The sequence below is a fragment of the Dipodomys merriami genome, unplaced genomic scaffold (genome assembly GCF_024711535.1).
Source record: "Dipodomys merriami isolate MVZ:Mamm:240054 unplaced genomic scaffold, mDipMer1.0.p SCAF_69, whole genome shotgun sequence".
In the NCBI taxonomy this organism is placed as follows: Eukaryota; Metazoa; Chordata; class Mammalia; order Rodentia; family Heteromyidae; genus Dipodomys; species Dipodomys merriami.
Window position 1 is genome coordinate 4,036,018 of NW_027206279.1, and position 23,132 is coordinate 4,059,149.

General features: G+C 44.9%; 1 protein-coding gene across 5 annotated transcripts in view; it reads right to left on the reverse strand.

Annotated features, from left to right (window-relative positions):
- The window catches only part of Fsip1 (fibrous sheath interacting protein 1), a 154,097-nt gene that overhangs the window by 60,460 nt on the left and 70,505 nt on the right, over positions 1–23,132 (reverse strand). For 3 of the 5 annotated variants that reach the window (XR_011368588.1, XM_070005761.1, XM_070005760.1), the window contains exons 12-13: positions 3,772–4,279; positions 1,662–1,719 (exon numbers count right to left, since the gene is read on the reverse strand). Coding sequence is in view for 4 of the 5 variants with exons in the window: in XM_070005761.1 (XP_069861862.1) it covers positions 1,673–1,719; positions 3,772–4,279 (555 nt within the window). In the remaining variant the exon portion in view is untranslated. Of the gene's footprint in view, positions 1–1,546; positions 1,720–3,771; positions 4,280–23,132 lie in introns of those variants that run through there. The other 2 variants (XM_070005762.1, XM_070005759.1) reach the window with 1 other exon arrangement.

The following is a 23,132-nucleotide window of genomic DNA, read 5'->3' on the forward strand; positions in this document are numbered from 1 at the left end:
AGGAGTCCAGTATGAACCTTCTCAAAAATCCAGCTCTTTCTAAGAAAGACAATGAAAGCAAATGGGTGTCATTGTCTTTCTGCCTGAGGTGGCCTCAAACGATGATCCTCCCCATCTCTGCCTTGCCATAGCTAGAATTACAGGCATCAGCCACCACTGTCTGGTTTAACCTGTAACTCCAGGTCCATTTTCTGACCTGTCCATGATGGCTCTAGGTAGGACAACATGACTACATTTTGTAGAGCAGCTCGGGTGGACAGCATTAAAAGAGAAGAATCGTCTTTGCAAAGGTGGTAAGAGACTCTACCTTCCAAAGAATGAATGAATGACACCTGCAGTCACAAAGGGATGATGTGAGAAAGGCAAGATTTGACAGGAATGCACAAATGTGTGGATGTGAAATTCACTGGTAAAGGGAACGAGTGCTGCCACATCTGGAATGTGAGTTTCAGAATGGCGATTCACGAACGCAAAATACTGAGCAATTCATTTCATTTTGACAAAAACAAAACTGGTGCAAGTAGTTTTGCACACTGACTTAAGAACTGTTGGTATTTTTGTTATATATTCTATTTTTGACAAAAGTCTTACTTTGAGGCTGGTTAAACACAAGACAAAAGATAGAATCTTCCTCCTCATTGACTTTTTTCTTTCTTGTTCTAAACACTTCTGTCTGGGCAGCAAGATCACCTATGAATGGAAACTGCCAGATCATTTTGTAGGCCCAAGGTGAAGACTTATGAATTAGAAAGTGCCTGGAAACGGTTGTGGAATGAGGGGAAATGATCTAAAGGAAGTATCTGTCAGCATTTACTCTCAGAGTAGTACAATATGGCCAGTCACCAGTGGCTCACGTCTGTAATCCTAGCTTCTCAGGAGGCTGAGATCTGAGGATCGAGGTTCAAAGCCAGCCCGGGCAGGAAAGTCTGTGAGACTCTGATCTCCAATAAACCACTAGAAAACCAGAAGTGGTGCTGTGGCTCAACTGGTAGAGCGCTTGCCTTGAGCTGAAGAGCACAGGGACAGCACCCAAGCCCAGAGTTCAAGCCCCACAACCGACAAAAGAAAAAAAAAAAGAGTAGTACAACATGTGCGTTCCTGGGAGAGAATTCTGGTGAATTTTTACACAGTACAGTGAAAGTGACAGAACACACCAAGAGGAGACGGGACAGAGGCTGGACGGGAGCTTGCTCACAGGTGCGTCCAATCCCATGCACAGTGACCTTCAAAAGTTAGCTGGTGAAACTAGCCAAACACAGGACTTGTTATGTCACCACCAATAAAACTTTTTCCTCCTAAGGAGGTTTACTGTCATGTGGCTCAGGACTGACAGGTTGAAGGTGAGTAAGCCAGGTGCTAGAGGAGAACTGCGGTAAAGATGGGGGCAATAGGTTTGGCTTTTCTTGGGTTTGGTTGTGTGCCACGACTGGAGCTTGAACTCAGGGCCTCGCACTTTCAGTTGGCTTTTTTATATAAGGCTTGGTACTCTACCATTTGAGCCACACTCCCTGTTCACGCCTCAAAAATATCAAGGAAACATAATAAGGAGAAATCAAACGTTAAAATCATTATTTGAAGAATGGTCTCACGCAATGCAGTCATTGAACTCAAACAGTTCAGAAAAAAATGAAACTTAATTTCCAACTTTCTTAAGAGCACACCTAGTAAGTCTTTAAGAGTCTTCACATTCTTCCATCACATGTTTAGTCTGCTGTTCATCTGTATATAAAATAACCAAAGTTAATATGTAATCAGAAACGTGTACATTATTAAGACAAGTAATTCAGCCTAGTAAGCACTAAGTCTTTTTGCACATTATCCAGTGAAAGCTGGGCCTGGTGGCTCATGCCTGCAATCCCAGCTACTCCAGGGGGGGAGAGTGGGAGGACAGAGAAGACCAGCCCAGGAAAAGAAGTACCATGACCTCATCCCAAACAACAAAAAAGTGGGGTCTGATAGCATGAGCCAGGGTAGTCCCAGAAAGAGCGAGATCACATTAAAAAAAAAGAACTGACGCTAAAAATCTGGGGAGCATAGCTCAAGAGTATAATAATAATAACAATAATTTCTCTAATATTTATTAAACAGTCATCACAAGCTGCATATAAAGTTTACAGGTAAAATCTAATGATACAAATTCTGTCTTCATGGAACTTACAGCTCAGAGAAATGCTGAGTTTTGAAAGATAACTATGGGTTTAGAGAGAGACATCAAAATTACTTTACTTTCTACTAAGTTTCTGGGGAGAGAGTAAAAGCTGAACTACATGTTTTATTTAAGTGGGGTAGTTTGGCATTTGCCTCCTTGAAGAGAGAAACAGTAAAAGCAGCACAGAAATGGACAACTGACCCTCCTACAGAGGACAGCTTGCCTTCCTCGATCAGAGCAATGCTGGACATCAGGCCTGGTATCCTGAGTATACCAGTGAATGCGTGGCTATTAAGCCATGCACCCAGGGCAGTGGTAAGAAAGAGCATCCCAGTCCAGACTGAAATACTATAGGTGATTAAAACCTCCCAACCAACAACTCAGATGCACAAATCCAAAAGCAAAACCCCAAGAAATAAGGGGGGGGGAGGCGCAGGGGGAAGCGTGACTCCTCCAACAGTAATGAACACAACTCTACAGTAATGAACACTACAAAAATGAGGTGAATGATAGTCTAAATAATTTAAAAAATGATTCTAAGAATGATTTAAAAAATTAAAAAGGACAAGAATAAATCCCTGAATGAATTCCAAGGATACTCAAAGAAAGCTCTGAATGAAATAAGGAAGACAACACAGGACATGAAAGAAGAGTTCATTAAGGAAATAGAAATTCTGAGGGAAAAAAAGACAATTCTGGTAATATAAATATAAATAATTCAATTTTTAAAAATCTCTCCAGTAGGCCAGGCGCTGGTGGCTCACGCCTGTAATCCTAGCTACTCAGGAGGCTGAGATCTGAGGATCGTGGTTCAAAGCCAGCCCTGACAGGAGAGACCGTGAGACTCCTATCTCCAATAAACCTCCAGAAAACCGGAAGTGGCGCTGTAGCTCAAGTGGTAGAGCGCTCGCCTTGAGCTGAAGAGCTGAGGGACAGCGCCCAGGCCCAGAGTTCAAGCCCCATGACCAACAACAACAACAAAAAAAAAATCTCTCCAGTAGACTGGATCAAATTCAAGACAAAATATCAGGATTCAAGAAGACAAAGTGGATATGTTGGAAAAGTCAGATGAAGATTTAAAAAAAATGAATAAGTATAAATGAAACATGTAAGGTGTCTCCAACATTAGAACAGTGCTGTGCTGAAATGTGACTATGAGTCACTGAGCTGAGCACAGCAAAATGGAATGAGCCCACGCCACTACAGAGGAGAGGGGAAGAGGAAAAGGGAAAAGGAGAGCCAGAGGGTGAATAATTTTGAAAGATCATTTGCATGTATAAAATCAGAACAATAAAACCTGCTGAACTTGTTTTGGGTAGGAGAGAAAAGGAGAACAACAGAGGGGTGTGGACTGAAATACATGTAAACATAGATGGAAATGCCCCCTGTATAACAAATGCATGCTAGCAAAGATAAAATACAGTAAGAGGACTGAATTTTTTAATGTACTTCATAATATAAAATCTCAACCTGGAGCTTTATAAGAACACATGTTCTTGTGTTTGCACTGCTCTTGTGACTTACAAATATACTTTCCTGGCCTGGTCCACTTGAAATCATAGACTCTTCATATTGAGATGCTCCCAAGAATTATTCCTCCAACACTTGTTCTCAAGCCTTACCTGCTGTTGCTTTCTCCGGAGGGCTGAGTTCCAGATTTTGGTCCTCTGACAAAAGACTCACAGTGACATCATACAGTGGATCATCCAAGAAAGAAGGCCTTTTCAGTCTCCCGATGCCAAGGGTCTTGGACATAAAATAGTCTTGCGTGTCGCTGAAAACCTCATCCTTGGAAAGCGGAAGACGTTTTATAGTCTCTGCTTCGAAGGCCAGGGCTTCTGACACGCAATGCCCCTCCAAGGCTTTCGCGAGGTAGCAGCCTTGGTTGGCCTCACGGTGCCCGTTCTCAAGCTCATCTGCATCTTCTCCCTCTGGCTTCCGGACCTTTGCATCTGAGCCACTTAACCCAGAGAGGTCGGGCGGGGAAGGCTGGGGGGACTGAGGCGTGACCTCCTCCGTGACTCTGTCTTCTCTTTCGGAGGGAAGCCTGGTGATGGCTGGTCCTTTGAATGTGCATTCACCCAGAAGACTCTTTAACTGTTGCTCAGAGAGAAGTGGTGTGGAATCTAACTGATGAAACAACCCAAAAGTTTTCATAGTCAATTGGCTGAGTAAACGTGCTTATTTACGGTAAGCTTCCAGTAACATAATTACTGGAGAAGGCTTATGTAATTACACTTATCTTTCATGTAAACTAAGGTCAATACATAGAAACAGGAAAGCAATTCATTCATGGTGTTGGTGAGTGCAGGGAAGATGTTCAACAATTCCTAGAGAATAATCTGGTGCACACTGTCACCTGGAGGTGGGGACCTGGTGACACTGAAGACAATGAGTTGCTGGCACCAAATTAATCACTAACACATAAAAGTAACTTGAGCTGAAACAGAGATACTTAGACAAGCACCTTCGATTTTAAAAGTCCTGGGGAAAAGGACGTTTCCAGGAAAGGAGGTAATTGCCTCTTGACAATGAGCCATGGTCTCCACCCACTCCCCACCGTAAGCCTCACTGACTCCCATGTCTGTCCACAGCTTTCTTCAGACAATACTGCTGAGGACGGAGGAGGAAGGGTGAGGGGCGGGGGCATCCTGACATGAGCAGCTGCTTCAGAGCTACAGGTCCAGGCCGAGGCCAGGGGCATTCCAGGAGCAGGGCACTCTGGGAGGAGTGTAGGGCCCACATATTCAACTCTGCTGGTAAACGTCATCAGAGCTGAATGTTTCAGCCAAGACCTTAAGGAGTTTAAGCCATCAGTTCCTTCCGGTAATATTCTTTTTGGGATTTTGTTTTTGTTTTTGTCAGTTGTGGGGCTTGAGATAAGAGTCCTATGGGGACTTTTTTGCCCAGGTGATTTTGAACTGTGATCCTCAGATCTCAGCCTGCTGAGTAGCTAGGATTACAGGATTGAGCCCACTGATACCCAACTCAAGTCATTCTGAAGACAGACAAAAATGAATCAAATGAAAACATAGAGCCACATTCTAAAAGAATCCTACCTAATGGCATGCTACTTGAGTTGCAATGCCCTCCAAAAGCAATAGTGTTAAATAGATGGAAAGACACTGACGGAGATTTCTCCTCGTCTAACAGCACAGTATCTTCCTTGATTTATGTAGTGAATGTAAGACAGTAATTCCTCCTTTGAAAGAGAATTACCTGAGAGTAAGAAGTACTCCTAAGAAACCTTAATCATTACTTACTAATGGCCTTAAGTTTGTATTTCAGAGAGTAAAATAATGCCCTACTTTGAAACTACACAGTAAGAAAGAACTAAATATTCTACATGTGTAAGGAACTATCAGGAAAAGCTGCTGTTGGACCCAGTATAGTTAAGTATCCATTATTATATACTGGTTTAATGCAGCCAATAAAAAGTTCTGTGCTGTGTTTTCAGAATTATATTTAACTTATACCTATGTTAAAACTCAGACAAGTGCCATGGTGAGTTCGAAAATAATAAGAAATGGACACTGTCTGGCGTTTTTTTTCTTAGAAATTACCTGAACTCACAATTTCAGGAAAGTCAATTGAAAGTTCATATGCAGGTCCAGAAATAGCAGTTAAATAATATACAAATTCTATGCAAATTCTCACATTTTTTTGGTAGTGGTGGTATTGTATCTTGAACTCACAGTCTTGCACTTTCTGAATAGGTGCTCTATCACATCCCCAGTGCTTTTTGCTCTGTTTGAGATAGGGTCTTGCTTTCTGTCTAGGCTGGCCTGACCAGCAATGCTCCTATTCATGCTTCCCACATAGCTTAGATGAGACGGAGTCTGGCCTTAAATCAGGATCCTTCCTATCCTCACCTCTCACCTCTCATGCTGTCAGGTTTACGAGCATGAGCCACCATGCCTGGCTCAAATTCTACCTGTAATCAGTAAACACTTCAGGTACCCAGGAGTGATATTCCATCCGTTATCAAGAGCATTGCTCATCATACTACTACATAATCCTGCTCAACAGAAAATGAAGTCAGGCCTTGGACGGCATGTAGGTAACTTAATATACACTCTCAAATTTTGCTTACATAAAATTGCTTATAATGGGTAGGTGATTCCATGGGGTTTAGAAAGAGCCTAAGTGTCATTCTCACCAAATATCCTCACCCAAGGTTCATCATTATGAAACTGAGACACTAGAAGAAAACAAAAAGGCCCATATATTTGAGTAGAAAGACAAAGGATCATGGAAGGAATATTGTGCCACTGTAAGTTCTTTTTAAGTGCTGAACTGGATTAAAGAGGGGGCTCTATCCCACATGTCCCTGGCCATTCTTGATAATTAAGGGGCTGTACTCCACAGCTTTCATCCAGACTGCTGCTAACACTTCTGAGCTAATGAGTTCTGTGAGTGAACCTCTCACTGCGCAGCACTGTCCAGGGACCATCTGTTTAAACATTCACCTCCAAGTCCTCACTTCGCATGCCAGTTCCAATTTCCTCATCTTGTTTAAACAAGTTATTCATAAAATTAAACATAGTGCATCTCAGCCTTCACTTCCCCAAATCAAGTCCAATCTGTCTTCTCCCTTGTATGAAAGTTCCCCTGCTCCCACTTTTACTTTATCAGCCCTTCTACCACCCCCCTCTTCTTTCCTGTCATGGCCAAAACACGTGGTCCATAGTCAAAGCGTAAATGTAGCCACTGCTTTCATCAGGAAAAGAATATCGTTTCCATGCACCTTTTTGGTCGAGATTCTGCACCCCTGTTGATGTACATATTCTAGGCATATGCTCTATGCATATTACATGTGTTGACATCTTTAATTTGTGCCATGAATCTAAGACACCAGTACTACTGTTATTGTCATTTTGTACGAGAAGAAAATAAGGCAGCAAGAAATTAAGTAGCCTAAGGTCTGGATGAAGGGCCTGCATGCCACTTACACTGCCCCTTGCCCAAACTGAGTTCTCCTTCCACCACTTGCCAAGTGTCTTCTCCCCAAATGAAATTCAATTTTGCTCTTAGACTTAAAAGAAAAAACATCTTTCCAACAGAACATTTCACTTAACTACAGACTTTTCCACTCAGACTAGTGCTGTGTTTTATGAAAACTTACACAATGTCATGCCTTTCAGCTCATAAAAAAAAAAAAAAACCATAGCCACTGCTTCGTTTCAAGGTGCCCACTGTTGACTTTTCTCCACCCTGATAAATGCTGGTTTGGTGTAGGAGCTAAATCTGACAAGGACGGCTGAACTCATTATTGCTGGAGACAGAGCCCAGCCTGTGGATGATCTTGCTGTCTGCCCTGCCTCCCTCCCGTACTATATGTGAAGCTTCTTCAGTTGCTAAAAAAAAAAAATTCCCCAGTATTTGAGCAGTGGCTGTTGACAAGGCCTTCGAAATGATGTCTGTAATGTAAACCACCTGAAAGTTCACAGCAGCAAACCAGGAGCAAACAGGCGACACTTTGATCTCATGTCCAGCATTTTTCCCCCTAAACAGAGTTTCCAAAGACCCATCATATAAGTCTAAAACTATTATCACAAGGGAGAAATGGGTGGAACAGTAGAATAGAATGTCCCCAACTATTAATACTGAGACTAGAACTGTGAGTCGTTTCCAGCGGCACCTAGAAAACATTCCTCCCTTTACTCAGCACCAAGATCCATCGGGGCTTTAGCTGACGACATCATCTGAAGTGTAAGTTTACAGCTCTCAGATTCCAACACTGCTGGGGGCACCTACGTGGCAGTTTATTTTAGTCAAGGGTTTCTGACTACAAAGAAATGAGAGTCCTTATCTCAAAAAAAAAAAATAGAGGTCGTAGGGCTGAGGGCTGCGAGAGGATCTAAGAGGCTGTCGCATGGTCAGTTCACACAGGAAATCCACTGACAGGCTTTTTGGAGTCTAGAACTGAAAGCCACCAGGGAACTAAAGCCTGTGCTCCACCGCTCTTCCTTCCGGATCACTGTGGCCTCCTGCATGCTCACCTGTGCATCCCTCCCTTTGCAGGACCACCTTCTCTGCTTATCAGTGGTTTCTTTTTGTCACTCCTCAGCTTACCTACATAGCATGAACTATGGCACTATAGATCTACATCCTTTAACTCAAATGTCAACAAAGTAACTTCTAAGATCACTGCCAAGTTGATGGACCTATTATGTCAGGTTCAAGTGTCCAACCGTGGTCCAGTCACCTACAGTGAGGAGCATATGATGTCAATATGGCCACCGACGCCCATGCTTCTGGGTGTAGGTAGGGGTAAATTCTCAAGAATGAAGCAGGAACGGGGCAAGGATCACTTGGAAAGTCTGTCATATTGCTAAACAATCATTGCTAGGGCCCTGTCACTTAATGAAGTTCTGTCGCTAGCTGAAGGGGTAGCAACTGAAGTACTGGTAACCTTCACCCATCTTTAATTGGAGCACTCTCTGAAGAGGTGAGATTTTTTTTTTTTAAGTAGAACAGCGCATCAGAAAATATTCACTTGTGGCTAGGCATAAAAGGGCATGCCTGTAATATCATTTGGAAGAGCAAGGCAGGAGGATTGAGAGACCCCTAAATCAAAACAATAAACAAATACATAAATACAGAAAGATTCACTTGTAGGCAGAATGATGAAGGCATTTCGGCTGGACTACAAAGCAGCCATATGAATCCAAACACCCCCATGGGCGATGCAAGCTCAAGAGGTTCCTACCACTGATCATGCAAGCCTCTTTTAGACTGAGCACATTTAAAAACCACAGGGGCCGGGCAGTGGTGGCTCCCACCTGTCATCCTAGCTACTCGGGAGGCTGAGATCTGAAGATCGCAGTTGGAAGCCAGCCTGGGCAGGAAACTCTGTGAGACTCTTTTTTTTTTTTTTTTTTTTGGTCGGTCGTGGGGCTTGAACTCTGGGCCTGGGCGCTGTCCCTCAGCTCTTCAGCTCAAGGCGAGCGCTCTACCACTTGAGCTACAGCGCCACTTCCGGTTTTCTGGTGGTTTATTGGAGATAGGAGTCTCACGGTCTTTCCTGCCCGGGCTGGCTTTGAACCGCAATCCTCAGATCTCAGCCTCCTGAGTAGCTAGGATTACAGGCGTAAGCCACCAGCGCCCGGCTCTGTGAGACTCTTATCTCCACACCACTCTGGAAGTGGTGTGGTGGCTCAAGTGGTAGAGTGTTCGCCTTGAGCAAAGAAGCCTAGGGACAGCGCCTAGGCCCAGGGTTCCAGCCCCAGGACCAGCTAAAACAAAACAAAAGAACAAACAAACAAAACCCCACAGGAGTAAAATGCCTGGTGTGCCTTTTAAAGTCTACACCAACTGTGCAGGATTTATAGAAGTAACAGGCTGGCTCTCCCTCCTGGCAGCTGCCCTCTCCACTCCCTCTGCTCCCTGCCTTCCCCTCTCCGGGAGGGCATGAAGGCAGACACAGTCCCCAGGGGCTGCATTAGGGACGGGGACTCAAGGGGGCAGGAACATCTACCATACTTTTAACTGAAATAGCCAGTGGCTATCTGGCCAGAAGAGGAACTGACCTTGCCAGAGAGGCTGTGAAGACCTGAGGGCTAGCCACAAATACAGACGGGCGGGTGAGTTGGTGCCAGGCAGAGCCGGGAGGGCGTGAGGGAAGAGCACCGCTGGGCGTGCCTGCAGGGGGTGCAGGCGGGCGTCTCTGATGGGAGGTTGTAGGTCTGCTGGCATGTGCCAGGGGGGACCATGACCGCAGAACCAGACGGCGCCACCTACCTTCCCTCAGCAGCCGGTGGGGAAGGATGCGCCCCAGGGTGGGACCGCACCGCCCTGAGCACACAGGGCCGGGGCTTTGCTGGAGCCTAGGTGCATCAGGGGTGGGCTGCCCACTGGGACAGGAGGGGGTCTGCAGCGCCCCCCGGTGTGCAGGGAGAGGATGCCCATGGAGTGAGGCAGGGGAAGCAGGAGGTGGGATTCTCGGTTTCTGTAGTCCCCAGTTTTGGGGTTTGGGGGGAGCACGGGCATCTGGGGGTGCCGGCCACCGTGGCTCTCTGTAAGCAGAGACGGCGCGTCCGCCTGGACCAGATCCCCTTTGTTCTCAGCCAGGGGCCAGAATGGCCCTTTGTCACATGTCTACCACTGCTTTCCCTACACCTAGGCCGAGGGTCCAGTCTGCAGCAGAAGGAGTCTGGCAGCGCCCCATAATCCCAGAAAAACAAGCTTGGCTGGGAGGTGAGCTGCACACATTTGCATGGAGACAAGAAAAGCACTCCAGATGGAGCGGCTGCACACCACGACAGCTGGCTTCCCGGCCGGCACCAGCTGGGAGAAGCATCTGTGAGCAAAGGCCTCGGCCAGCCGGGGAGACCCAGCATGATGGGGCCAGAAGTCAGGGAAGTGTTCAGTGGGGTAACCCCACCCCGGCTGGAGTCGGAAGCCACTTCCCCTCTCTAGGGGCTCAGCTGGTGGGCGCACGGAGGTCTCAGAGGCTGAACCCAAGGACCCACTGTGTGCCCACGAGGCCACAGGGTCTCGCTTGGGATCCCCACACTTGCAGTAAGGAGGAAGTGTGTGTGGAGTGGCATCTGGATATACCTGGCCTGGGGCTGGGGTCAGCATAGGACTGTCATAAAGAGGTCCTTGTGGAAAGCCTCATCGGAGGAATGTACCCAGTAGCATTCAGGAGGACAAATGTGCCCACCCGCATCAGGTCGGGAGAGCACAGAGCAGGCAGCCGCTGGTGCCAAAACAAACTGGATATGGGGCATGGCCTAGAAAGCACAGGGCAGATCTAGCCTGGCCAATGATGGAACGAGGTCTTGGGTTAGGAACGTCTGATGTCTGGAGACACGGGCCTCGATGCATCATCGATGGCACAGTCATCGATGCGGCAGCTCCAAGAGCAGCCTTCTAGCTTCTCGTGTGACTTGCCATCAGAGCATTAGAGCAATGGCGGGGTTCATGGAGCAGAGGTGGACAGGCACAGCCCTGGCTTCACGCTCACAGACATCAAGAGCTCTTCGCCTGCTCCTTGCCCCCTCCTTCCGCCTCTCCCTGAGGCCTCTGACGACCTCCTGCTTCTGCACTGCCCTCTCCACCAGGCATTCCCTCCTCAGAAAGTGTACCCCAATGGTAAAACGCTTCCTACTGCCCTCACGTCAAAACTCCCCTTCCTCACACACAGATTTCCTCAATACTCTCCCAGGCTGTCATGGAGGTCAGTCTACAACTCTCTCAAGGAACAAGATCACATTGCACAGGAGCCCTTCTGGAGCACAGTGACGTAACCCTGAGAGAGGGGTCCAAAGTGGAACCATCCAGATGGCAGCCGAAATCTGCTGGCACCCTGAAGGGCTCCTCGAGTCAGGCCACACACCTAGCTCCACGAACCATCAGTACTGTCGAATCACATCAGATCTGGTTTTCCTGCAGAGTGTGAACCTAGTGCCGGGGTCTCACGCCACATCTGAAATGTTGAGGAAGTAGAACTTTTTCTGGTCACCATTGAGTGACCTGTAGCATTTCCCAGGGTTGAGCGAGTGCTCCTGAGGCTTTGCCCTGTCTAGACATGTATCTGAAACATCTAATTACCCCATACATTGTGCACAGCACACAAAGCCTGACATAAACACGAGGCTCCCTATTAATATTGTTGCTCAGTGAACTGTCCTCTTTCATTTGCCAATCTCAATGTGAAATCACACTACAGCCAAGAATAAGAATAATGTACTGCAAACCACAGGTTCCAAGTTATGCTACGATACAAGCTATGGATGTTAAATCCTCTACATACCAAAACAAAAAAGCATTTAGTAAATTGGATATCAACCAGAAGGATCTAAATGACTTGGTGTATATACTCTCTCATAAATGATACATGCTCAGGGGGCAGAGCTTTCCACCTCCCTCCCCGTCATGAGGGCCTACACTGGGCAAGTGTCCAGAAAACCCCTGTCAGAAGTCGGATGCACTGGGGTCAGGTCAGGTTAGGGCCTGGAGTGAGCGGGTTGACAGCCCAGGCCTGACTAACTACCATGGATCAAGATTGCTGACGTACACTATTCCATTTAACTCACCCACCTAATGCATGCGGGGAAGTGGGAAATCATTCACCACATTGAAAAGATAAGACAACTAAGAAAAATGAAGCCAGAATACAAGGCCAGGCCTTTTCCTTTTCAACTGTCTTCAGAGAGACGTTTAGTTAGTTAAGCTCATTCTCAGGGGGGAGGAGCCTGACAGCAACGTGATACCATGACAGACCCTCTCCCATACTATTTTACATGTAGAGACACACTAACAGTGGGTGTCCCTTTTGCCTATGGATCTGAGGCAGCTGTGTGAACAAAAGGACATTCCCTCTGGGTTCCAGTCATATTCTGTGTCCCCTGACTGGAGCTCCAGTTTCCACCATCACCCACTCTCTCTACCTCTGCCTTCCCTGGTGGACGTTAAGTGCTCCGAGGCTGGGACCACATGCTCCTCAGCCACGTGAGTATGGGCCCGGCACAGTGGACATCACCTGCATGATGGCTTATTTGCTTTTGCAGTGACTCTCCGTCTCCATCAACTCAGTGGTTCCTTTAACTGGCCAGTGGCCCAAGTCTGGCCCAGCCTAATTCCAACCAAACAATGCCTTTCTCTCCTGAAGAATCCTCGGCCATGGGGAAATTTGGATTCCAGTGAGAGCCAACACACACCATGGCTGAAGAGACAGGAATTTCTGGGACTCTCCACATTACCATCTACATGCACTGCCTCGCCCCACTTTGGGGAGCAGTTAGCGCGAACAAGGATGCTCCCCTAAACTTCATGGGGAAAAAATACTTCTGATTCAGAAAAATACCAAGTGCAATTTAAAAACAAAAACAGAATTATGGGTCGCTCACTGTAATATTCACTGCAGGTCTGAACACAGAGGTTTAATTTGGTGCTGGAAATAGAACTGAATACGATTCATTCTTGATTATGGTGAAGTTTAATTATGGAAATCTACTTGTGTATTTATACATAAAGCCTCACAAACATGACAGAAAAACCTCCCCGTTCCATGAGCATTTATAGGGAAAAGACTTCTCAAAAGGTTCCTTATTAGCAGATAATAGGGTCTCCACCTTTCATGTGCATATTTTCTGGTCATGTTGCCTTAGTTTTCTCTTTTGATTTCCAAAGATGGGGCAGGAGGAGCTCCAGCCTCTGCCCAAGATGGAGTTCTGGGATGCTCACTCAGGATGGACAGGACAGTACAGACAGACAGCTAAAGGATGCTTATGATGGTGGTTGTTGGAAAGACAAAGTGACTATGGTAAAATACCTTAGCTGAAGACATAGACAAAGGATTTCAAATCTTCATACCTTATGACTGCATAAGAAAGAAAACAACACTGGAAGTCAAACAACATAATGAACCTCGTTTCCTTTTAAATGTCAAATTGTTTCTATTTCAAGTATGTGTGGAATAAAACACATTTCTCCCCAAATCAGGTAATAAAAATTAACTTAAGGGTTAAAGCTGAAATCCAAATTGTAAATGGAAACACGGAGAAGGAGATTTAGACGGTGCTTTCATTTGCTGACAGAACTTCCCCTGCTATGATTAGTTCTAACTGTCCAAAGTCTTCCCACACCGGCTAGCCTCCCACAGGCTGAAACAGATGCTAGGCTAATTGGCCAATTTGACCAATCTATTACACTCAATTACAAAAATGCATTGTTAAGTTGAATTCACCAGTTAATTAATTAAGCCAAAAGAGCTTCTCATGATCAATCTGTTAAAATTAATTTTACAGCCAGGTGCCAATGGCTCACACCTAGCAACTCCTGGCTACTCCAGAGGCTTTGATCTCAGGCTCACAGTCGGAAGCCAGCCCAGGCGGGGAAGTCTGATACTCTTATCTCCAGTTAATCACAGAAAAAGCAGAAGCAGAGCTGTGGCTCAAGTGGTAGATCACTGGCCTTGATCAAAAGGAGCTCAGGGACCCAGCCCCAGAGTTCAAGCCCCAGGACCAGCAAAAAATAAAAATAATAATTTCACATATGTAAATTACCACAAATCTATAATCATCCACAGTGTAGTGACTAGCAATCTATAAATGAATTCAGTGGAGATGCAAATCCTTAGACCTAATTTAATAAACATAGGAATCTTAAGATTCATTAGGATCTAAAATATTCTGTTTCAAAACTCAGGCTATCACGTACTATCATTCTAACTTATCTCAACACTCATTTCATATTTAAGTCCTAAATACTGCATCATCCTTAAGTAGGTTGAAACACTAGTTGGTTGCCAGATAAGAATATAAAACATTTTGTGTGTGTGTATGTGTGTGTGTGTGTGTGTGTGTGTGTGTGTGTGTGTGTGTGTGTGTGTGTGTGCGCACATGCGCTGGTACTGGGGCTTGAACTCAGGCTTTTGCATTCTCAGTTGGTTTCTGCCAATCAAGACCAGCACTCTACTACTTGAACCACAGCTCAACATCAGGCTTTTTCATGGTTAATTGGAGACAAAAGTCTCACAGAGTTTCCTGCTCAGGCTGGCTTCAAATCACAATTCTTAAAAATCTCAATCTCCTGAGTAGCTAGGATTATGGGCACCTGGTTTGAAAATACTTTTATCACCAGACTGGACCACTGACATGCCTAACGGGTGGGAAACCTTTAGGACCCCCACATTTACAACGACAGGCCCTTTACACAGGCCCGACTTCCCCTTATTCTCTCCAAGCCACCACCATCACCTTCCTATAAGCTCTTCCTATAAGCTCTGCCTGTACGGCAGACACCACGCGTCCTGCCTACTCCAGGCCATAGCTTCGGCAATTCTCCCTATTCTTCCTTACCTCACCACGGTCTCCGTCCTCTATCATCATTCCACTGTTGTCATTTTCTTTATGACTGAAATGGTTGCTGCCAAATCCCCCTCTCTCTCTCTCTACTGTCTCTCCTGTCTCTTCTCCAGATAGGATCTGAAATATCGCTCAGTCCATGGCACCAGGGCCCTTTCCTACTTGCAAAGCAATCCCCACCCTGCCATACCTCTCAGCAGCAGGTGACACGGCTCATCTCCCTTCTCTTGGCTTCCAGGTCATTGTTTTCTCCTGATTTTTTTGTTTTTTACCTTTTTCACTGGTTTTTCTTCCATGATCTCCTTGGCCAGTTAGCTCCAACCTCTTTACCTGGAAGAAAACTTCAAGGCTCTCTCCTTGGATCCCTTCTCTGTTTATTCATCCTCAATGTCTGGTGGTTTTATGCATCTCTAAAGCCGTGACTCCGTGGAGGGGAGGGTGCCATTATGATTGTCCCAACCACCCATTAGCATCATGTCACATATCTTGGGTGAGAATAGTGCCCTGCGTGATGGTCAACAATCTTGTAGACAACATGGTGACAAGTGTTAGAAAGATGTAGTGAAGCTCTTCTGCTGCTTCTATTAGGTGCATCAAGTAAAAGCAAACTGTTTAGAGTAATCTGCTCATTTGCTAACAGATAAAAAGCATTTTCCACATAAATAGATGCACTACAAAGATTAAGGCATGTGTTGAGTTACTGCAGTGAAGACAGGAAATGTCCAGTGATCTCTGTCTCAGTCTTTCCTTTTCCCTAGTCTAGTAAATACACCCAAGTCTATTTTACAATGCCCTCTTTAGTAAATTCTTCACCTTGTATCCATAGGCTTAAGAACTAACCTCTGTTTGCAAACTGGATGAGGAACATGACCATCTATTATAATAATCAAGCCACAGTTTTCCAATCTTGGGCTTTAAAAATCAAATAGCCAGGGCTGGGAAGGTGGCTCAGTGGTAGAGCACTTGTCTTGCATGCCTGAGGCCCTGGGTTCAATTCCTCAGCACCACATCAGCAAAAAGTAAAAAGCCGGAAGTGGCGCTGTGCCTCAAGTGGTAGAGTGCTAGCCTTGAACTGAAGAGCTGAGGGACAGCGCCCAGGCCCAGAGTTCAGGCCCCACGACCAGACCCCCCCCCAAAAAAAATCAAACAGCCAGCTGGGTGCCGGTGACTCATACCTATAATCCTCGCTACTTAGGAGGCAGATATCTGAGGATCACAATTCGAAGCCAGCCAGGCAGAAAAGTCCATGAGACTCTTATCTCCAATAAACTACTCAGAAAAAGCCAGAAGTGGTGCTGTGGCTCAAGTGGTAGAGTGTTAGCCTTGAGCACGGAGATGGTCAGGGACACAGCCCAGGCACTGAGTTCAAGCCCCAGGACCAGCAATAAATAAATAAATCAAATAGCCAAAGCTAAGAGCCCATCTACCTTAGCCACAAGGATCCCTCATCAGGAGCCATTCCCAAGGGTCCTGTTCTTCACTCCCAAGGATGCCCATCTTGCTGCCTATTATGGCTGCAGCAGTTACTGCTCCTGCTCCATTACCCCAGGCCTCTGACATCCATTTCATTCAGCTGGAGTGTCAGCACCACTAGCTACTACAAAATGGCTATTCTACCCAAAAGGTGCAAGGGCCTCTATCACCTAATTTTTCATCAGGATTCTCCCAAGAAATACAGTCTGTACATAAGCTTCCATACACAAAATATATCCCCTCAAAAGGGAATCTTCTCCTTAAGCATGTCATATCTACTTCTTATTCCTACAGGATGTAAAAGTGTATTATTAGGACTATGGTGCAAGTTTTGTCAGCTGATCAAAGAAACAACTAGAATCAGTGCCATCAATTCACACTCGTAGACTGAATCCAGAGCCTCTGGCTAAGGGTTCCTCCCATAATAGATTCAATCCATCTACAACTGTGCTTTTCTTTACTTGGACTAGAACCTTCAAAATGCATTCTGATACTTGTTCCTCGGATGTTTTGGTCAATATTTTAATTGGCAAGCTTTTGCAGCTATTCTTTTTCATCTTCCCCCTGACTTTAACTCTGTCGCTGGTATTTTGAAACTGAGATCCAAGTTTAGTTATAGCTCTGGGAATGGGAAACAAAAGACATAAGAGATCTGACTTGCCTTACTGATGAATGCAACTGCGCCGAGAGGGGAAAAGTCCATCAAGACAGGAGCAGGCTCCTCAGAGGCGCACGGGGCTCTTCACCTGGCAAGGGTGGCTCGATGGGCTCAGAGGCTCAGGGCACACTGACCACCAAGGCCACCATAACCCCCGTTCCAGACACAGGGAAACTGTGGCCTGAACTGAGTGACACCAGAATTTGGCATTTGGCATTTAACCTTTTCAACCCTGAGGGTGTTTTAAGATAGTCGTAGAAAGTCCTTACTTCTCCACCCATACTTACATAGGGGAATTTAGGAATCTGAGCCTCATACTCCCTTCATTTCAGCCATGAGGCGCTGTTAGAAACAGCCACCATATCACCTGGGTCCTTCACTTCTTCATCTCTTCACAGTTTTCGATGGAAGCACCCATATGGTTCCCAAAAGCCTTCCTTCAAGGTCCTCTTCCCTCTCCAAGTCCCCAAATGATCTGTGCCAATTTCACTGGATGTTGTAGTATGCCAAAGGCTTCTTTAGGCAGCTGGATTTTTTTTACTGCTATCAGTTCCACCTAAACCAGACAACCAACTCCAGTTTCCCCCAATTTCTCCACAGTTCTATTTCCTGCTACCATTCCCAGTGTCAAGTTGCATATCCATCAGGGTTCTTAGATGCAAAAAGAAAAACAAAAACAGCAAAACTGAAACTGGCTGCTTTAAGCAGAAATGGAATTGAAACAATGTTGGGTATTTTCACACTAACAAGGAGGCTAAAGGTACTAGAAAACAGTCAGGAACAAATAGGAGACTTATGCAGAGGAATCCAAGGCTGTTGATTCCACTGGGTTTCTGATTGTACCAACACCATATTGCCAGCAAAGGAAACACTGTCATCTGCCACCACCGCTGCCATCAATGGAAGCTCCATTCTCCTAGTTCTACTCTCTGGTTCAGGGTGGGTCTCCCTGAAAGCCTAGGGCCAGCACAAGTCCTATGCCAGGGCAGCTGGGAAACTGAATAGTGGAACATCCCAGGCTGTCTAGGAACAGGCAGGCACTGAATGCTGCAACCACCCACAAAGTGGGAGCTGTCCCAAACAAGAGGAGGAATGAAGCACACGCTAGACTTTAAATAAATAAGTAAATCCCCAATATCCTCTAAAGGTATGTATTTATACTTATTGGCATTAATCATAGCAAAAGACAGAATTTTCTGGAAGCTGAAGTTGGAAACATTTTCATACTAAGGGAGAACAAGGCTGGGCACTGGTAGCTCACGCCTGTAATCCTAGCTACTCAGGAGGCTAAGATCTGAGGATCACAGTTCAAAGCCAGCCCGAGCAGGAAAGTCCGTGAAACTCTTATCTCCAATAAACCACCAGAAAACCGGAAGTGGCGCTGTGGCTCAAACGGTAGAGTGCTAGCCTTGAGCTGAAGAGCACAGGGACAGCGCCCAAGCCCAGAGTTCAAGCCCCACCACCAACCAAAAAAAAAAAAATGCAGATGTTACAAAAGTTTCATTTATTTGTAGGTTTGGCAACAATTGTCATGAGGAACGTTTTACAGTGAATAATTAAAAAAGAAAAGAAAAGAAAAGAAAGGTCTCCTTGATTTCACCATTAGAGAGTCCAGAAACGATGCTCTAGATCCTTTTCCTTTTTTCAGACCTCAGTAAGGCCGGTTAATATTTTCCCAGGAATATTTTTAAATTCCTCAAGGACTTAGAGGAGAACATGAGCGCCCAATCTGGGTGGATATGAACATGGATGAAGAGAGAACTTCTTATAATAACTTGATCCCATACCCCCTGTTAAGCATGTTTGAGACACATCTTAGTGATGCATGTTAAACAGCCCACCTTCTAAGAAGTGTGACCAAGAGAAAAACAATAAAAGAACAATGGAGAATCAGAAGTTTACTTGGAGGAAGACAGAAGGACACGGGTGAGGGCTTGGTGATTTTCGGATATTTTGCCAGGGGTGAGTGTAGGGCATGCTTTTCTCTGTGTTAAGAAAGCAGAGAATACACAGGGGTTTCCAGCCTTCGAATGTAAGTCAGCTTAGCACCATACTAAGTAATTTGCCCTCATTTGCACAGTTACATTCAACTATGTGCATTTTGATGACAGACATCTAAGAGACAAAAGTACTGAACAAAATTATGGTTATTTGGGCCATAAGGTGAACTAAAAGAGAGGAAAAAGGAGAGAGTTAAAAATAAAAGGGGGGAAGATGAGAGAAAGGAAGGTATTATATTATTTTATGTGATTATGTCTGTGTATGATTTTAACTAGCAAATGTGCTCCTTATAGAGACCTTAAACTTTAGCATCATTTTGTGTTGGTGTGCTGTGTATAAACTCTAATACCAGATTAAGACCCAATGTTATATGTTGAGAAATAAAATCATACCCTCAGATTTTCACTGCTGTCTATGAAGTTAAAGAGATGTTATAAAATAAAAAGACATACTGAAAAAAGAAGATCAAATGGCTTTTTAAAAAGAGAGAGAAGTTAAAAAATTAGCAAATTCTCTTGGTTTCCACTTGAAACCAAAGACCAAAGTACACTGCTTTACAAGAGGCCAGAGCCAAAGCTGCTCAGCCCGCGGGGGTCCCAAGGAATGCAGGAGGAATGCCACTGAGCTCCGGGAAGGCATTTTTCTGACTACATGTTTTTAAACGTTTGTAGCACAGCTCTCCTGAGTGCGCCTTGCCAGGCCTGCACCAGCAAGCAAACCACGCTCGGAGACCACAAGCCTGGTCTGTCATTGAAATCATCTCAGTTGAACTTAATTAAAGCAGTCCAAATAAAAATGAATTAGAAGTTGGTATGCCAAACTCTGCCATTATGTCTTTTAAAAGGTTGAAGGCAGGGACTGAATATACTATTGCATATTGGTATTTTGCAACACAACTGAATTATGCTCTAAGGTTTCTCCTGAGTACTATAATTTTCCTCCCAGTGGTCCTCTGATTCTTCCCTAAAACACACAGGGACATATGGAGAGTACTTTCCTGCTTGACATCACAATGTGAATGACAACAACTTAGTTACAAAACTGTCATTTCATATTCACCTAACACTGAAAACAACACATACATACTGCATTTCTATTAGATAGGAAGTGCCATCTGGGCCCTGGGAAGGTCAGTCATTTCATGTTCGCAATCCCAGGACCCAGTAGATTTCCAGCAAAGAGAAGATGCTCAGGAAATTGACTGGAATTGATTGAAAAAATAAATATCACATAAAACAATAACAATGAACACTGAAGTGTTAACTTCATGTATAAACATAGGGCCCCAAATTTAAAAAAAAAATTTTTAAAGGATAATTAAGAAATAGAGCCAGGAGGGCTGGGAAGGTGGCTCAGTGGTAGAGTGCTTGCCTTGCAATGCATGAGGCCCTGGGTTCGATTCCCCAGCACCACATAAGCAAAAAGAAAAAAGCCGGAAGTGGCGCTGTGGCTCAAGTGGTAGAGCATTAGCCTTGAGCTGAAGAGCTAAGGGACAGCGCCCAGGCCCAGAGTTCAGGCCCCACAACCGGACCCAAAAACAAAACAAAACAAAAGAAATAGAGCTAGGAGCTGATGGCTCACCCTGTAATCCTAGCTATTTAGGAGGTTGAGATCTGAGGATCACAGTTCAAAGCCAGCCTGAGCAATAAACTACTCTCAGAAAAAGCCAGACGTCATCTGTGGCCTAAGTGGTAGAGAGCTAGCTTTGAACAAAAGCAGCTCAGGGACAGCACCCAGAAGCTGAGTTCAAGCCCCAGGACTGCCACAAAATAAAAAAAATAAAAAAAAAAAGAGTATATGCTGTTAAAGTAAGAATCAAAAAGAATGAGTGACAAAAGCATAGAAATGGAGATGGAAAATATCACTCGGCCTTGGAAATCCCTATCAGCAGTTTCTCCATTACTTGTGGCACTTGACAACTATCACCTTGCAACTGTGGGAGACCCCAGGAGCCTCCAAGGAGCTAATCTGTCTGCTCCCATCAAGCCTAACATCATCAAGTGAGGCCTCATCTGGCTGTTATTTTCAGACTCTGTAGTAATAGCACACAAACAGGGAAGCTTGGAGCTGGGAGGAGGTATATGGGCCATCTAATTCAGCCTCCTCGTGCACAGAGGAGGGATTTCCAGAGGTTGAGTGTCATGCCCCAGTGCGCATGTCAACAGAAAGAAAACTTGGACATCTCTCCGGCAGAGGTCTCAGTTCTACCCACTCAAGGTATTCATTAGCTGCTATCTGACCACAGTTTTAAATCACTCAATAGGAACATAAGATTTCACAAATGCTGCCTTGGTTTTTGACCCATGTCTCCATTCTGACAGCAATGTTTTCCTGGGCTGGCCAAGCTCCACTGCGACACACGAACGTGATAGAAGAGGTAGAGACATATCTTGAGAAAATATTCGTATTTCCAGCTTCTCATCTCCTGTTCATGAGTTGGGCCTTCCCTCCCCTCCCAGCTCTGGCATTCTTTTTATCCAGTGAGGTACAATCAAGTGACACTTAACTGTCCAAATGATGATACTTGAATGTCTATACGTCCAACTGGTAATGACAGGGATTAAATGCTCAAGAAGAAAGTTAGGTCTCCATCACTGCTCAGTTCCCACAAGGGGTGCTCAGGGGGAGGCTTAACAAGTGGTATTAACAAAGGATACCTGGAAGGAAACCACTGTTCCCCCCCAAACTCCCCTTCTCACCTGGAACTATAGGGAACAATTTAGATGTCATCCACTAGGGGACTGCACAGAAGTCTAAATTATATATTACTTTGCTCAAGATTTTTCACTCTAAAAAGCTTCTGGACAGATTATCTTTTGAGACAAGCATGCCTCAAACAGCCATAGAGGGAATATGAAGGAAGATAACACATTACATACACAGAATTTATCTACTTGTAGGCTGGAGGTACGGCTCAAGTGGTAGAGCACCAGCCTACCAAGCGCAAGGTTCTGAGTTCAGAGCCCAGTATCACTAATGGGGTACAACATATATTTCCAATTCAAACTGAAGGAAAAATCATTCTCTGGATGGGGGGTTGCAGGAGTTGCTCTCGATGGCCCCACTACTGGGCTGCCATGTCTGCACACTTATACCCAAGACTACAAGAGCCATCCTTGGGCCCTCAGTCATCATGCATGGCTGGTGACTGTCACAGTCACCAGTGGGTAAGCCCACACACTGCTCTGGAGGCTGCCATCTACATCACACACAGGGACCAGCTGGACAAAGAGAGGGAAGAAAATCACCAAAAGTATTTCGCTACCATTAATAGAGCATATGATATTTGAAAGCAAAAGGCACTATGACTAATTAAACATAAAATATGACATATAAAAAGATATAAAGCCAATTTAGTCTTTCATTTGAATTTCTAATGAAAGTCGTTTTCCTGGTTTTATCTGATAAAATGTTGCTTCAGAGGTTCAGTGAATGAATTTTTGAATCATGGCTACTAGCCTCTGCCTCTTTACAACTAATGACTTAGAGCCAAAATCTGCTCTCCTTCCTATGCTGTAACAAAAGGAGACGGAATTAAAATGCAGGCCCACCGTTCCTGTCCTGGGGCTTTGACAGAAATCCACAAATGTAAAGGTCAAACAGATCACACAGCTTCTCGTGTAACTGCGCTGCAGCCTATACGCCTTGTAATTTGGGAAGAGTCACAATATAATTGAGTAGTTCTTGACTATAAGTCACTATAAAAGGTAAACTGTCACAGGAATATGATGTGGGCTAGAACCCTGGAAATTAACCATCATTCTTTTTTTACTTCTCATTTGTATTTTGCATAAAGCCACCAATTTTACTGTCATACTTGCCAATGATGACGAAACTGAAATGAGTCACACAAGCATGATGAGCCACATGACTATTTATTTGATCACTGTGCGGCACTCTGTGAGTACTCGGGGTGCAGACTTCTGATTTCTCTGTTACCGTGAACCAAGTACCACACACGTTCGCTAAATCAGCAAGACCAAGAATTTAATGCATGCTCCCCACACACACTCCATTACTTCTCCATTTTATTATT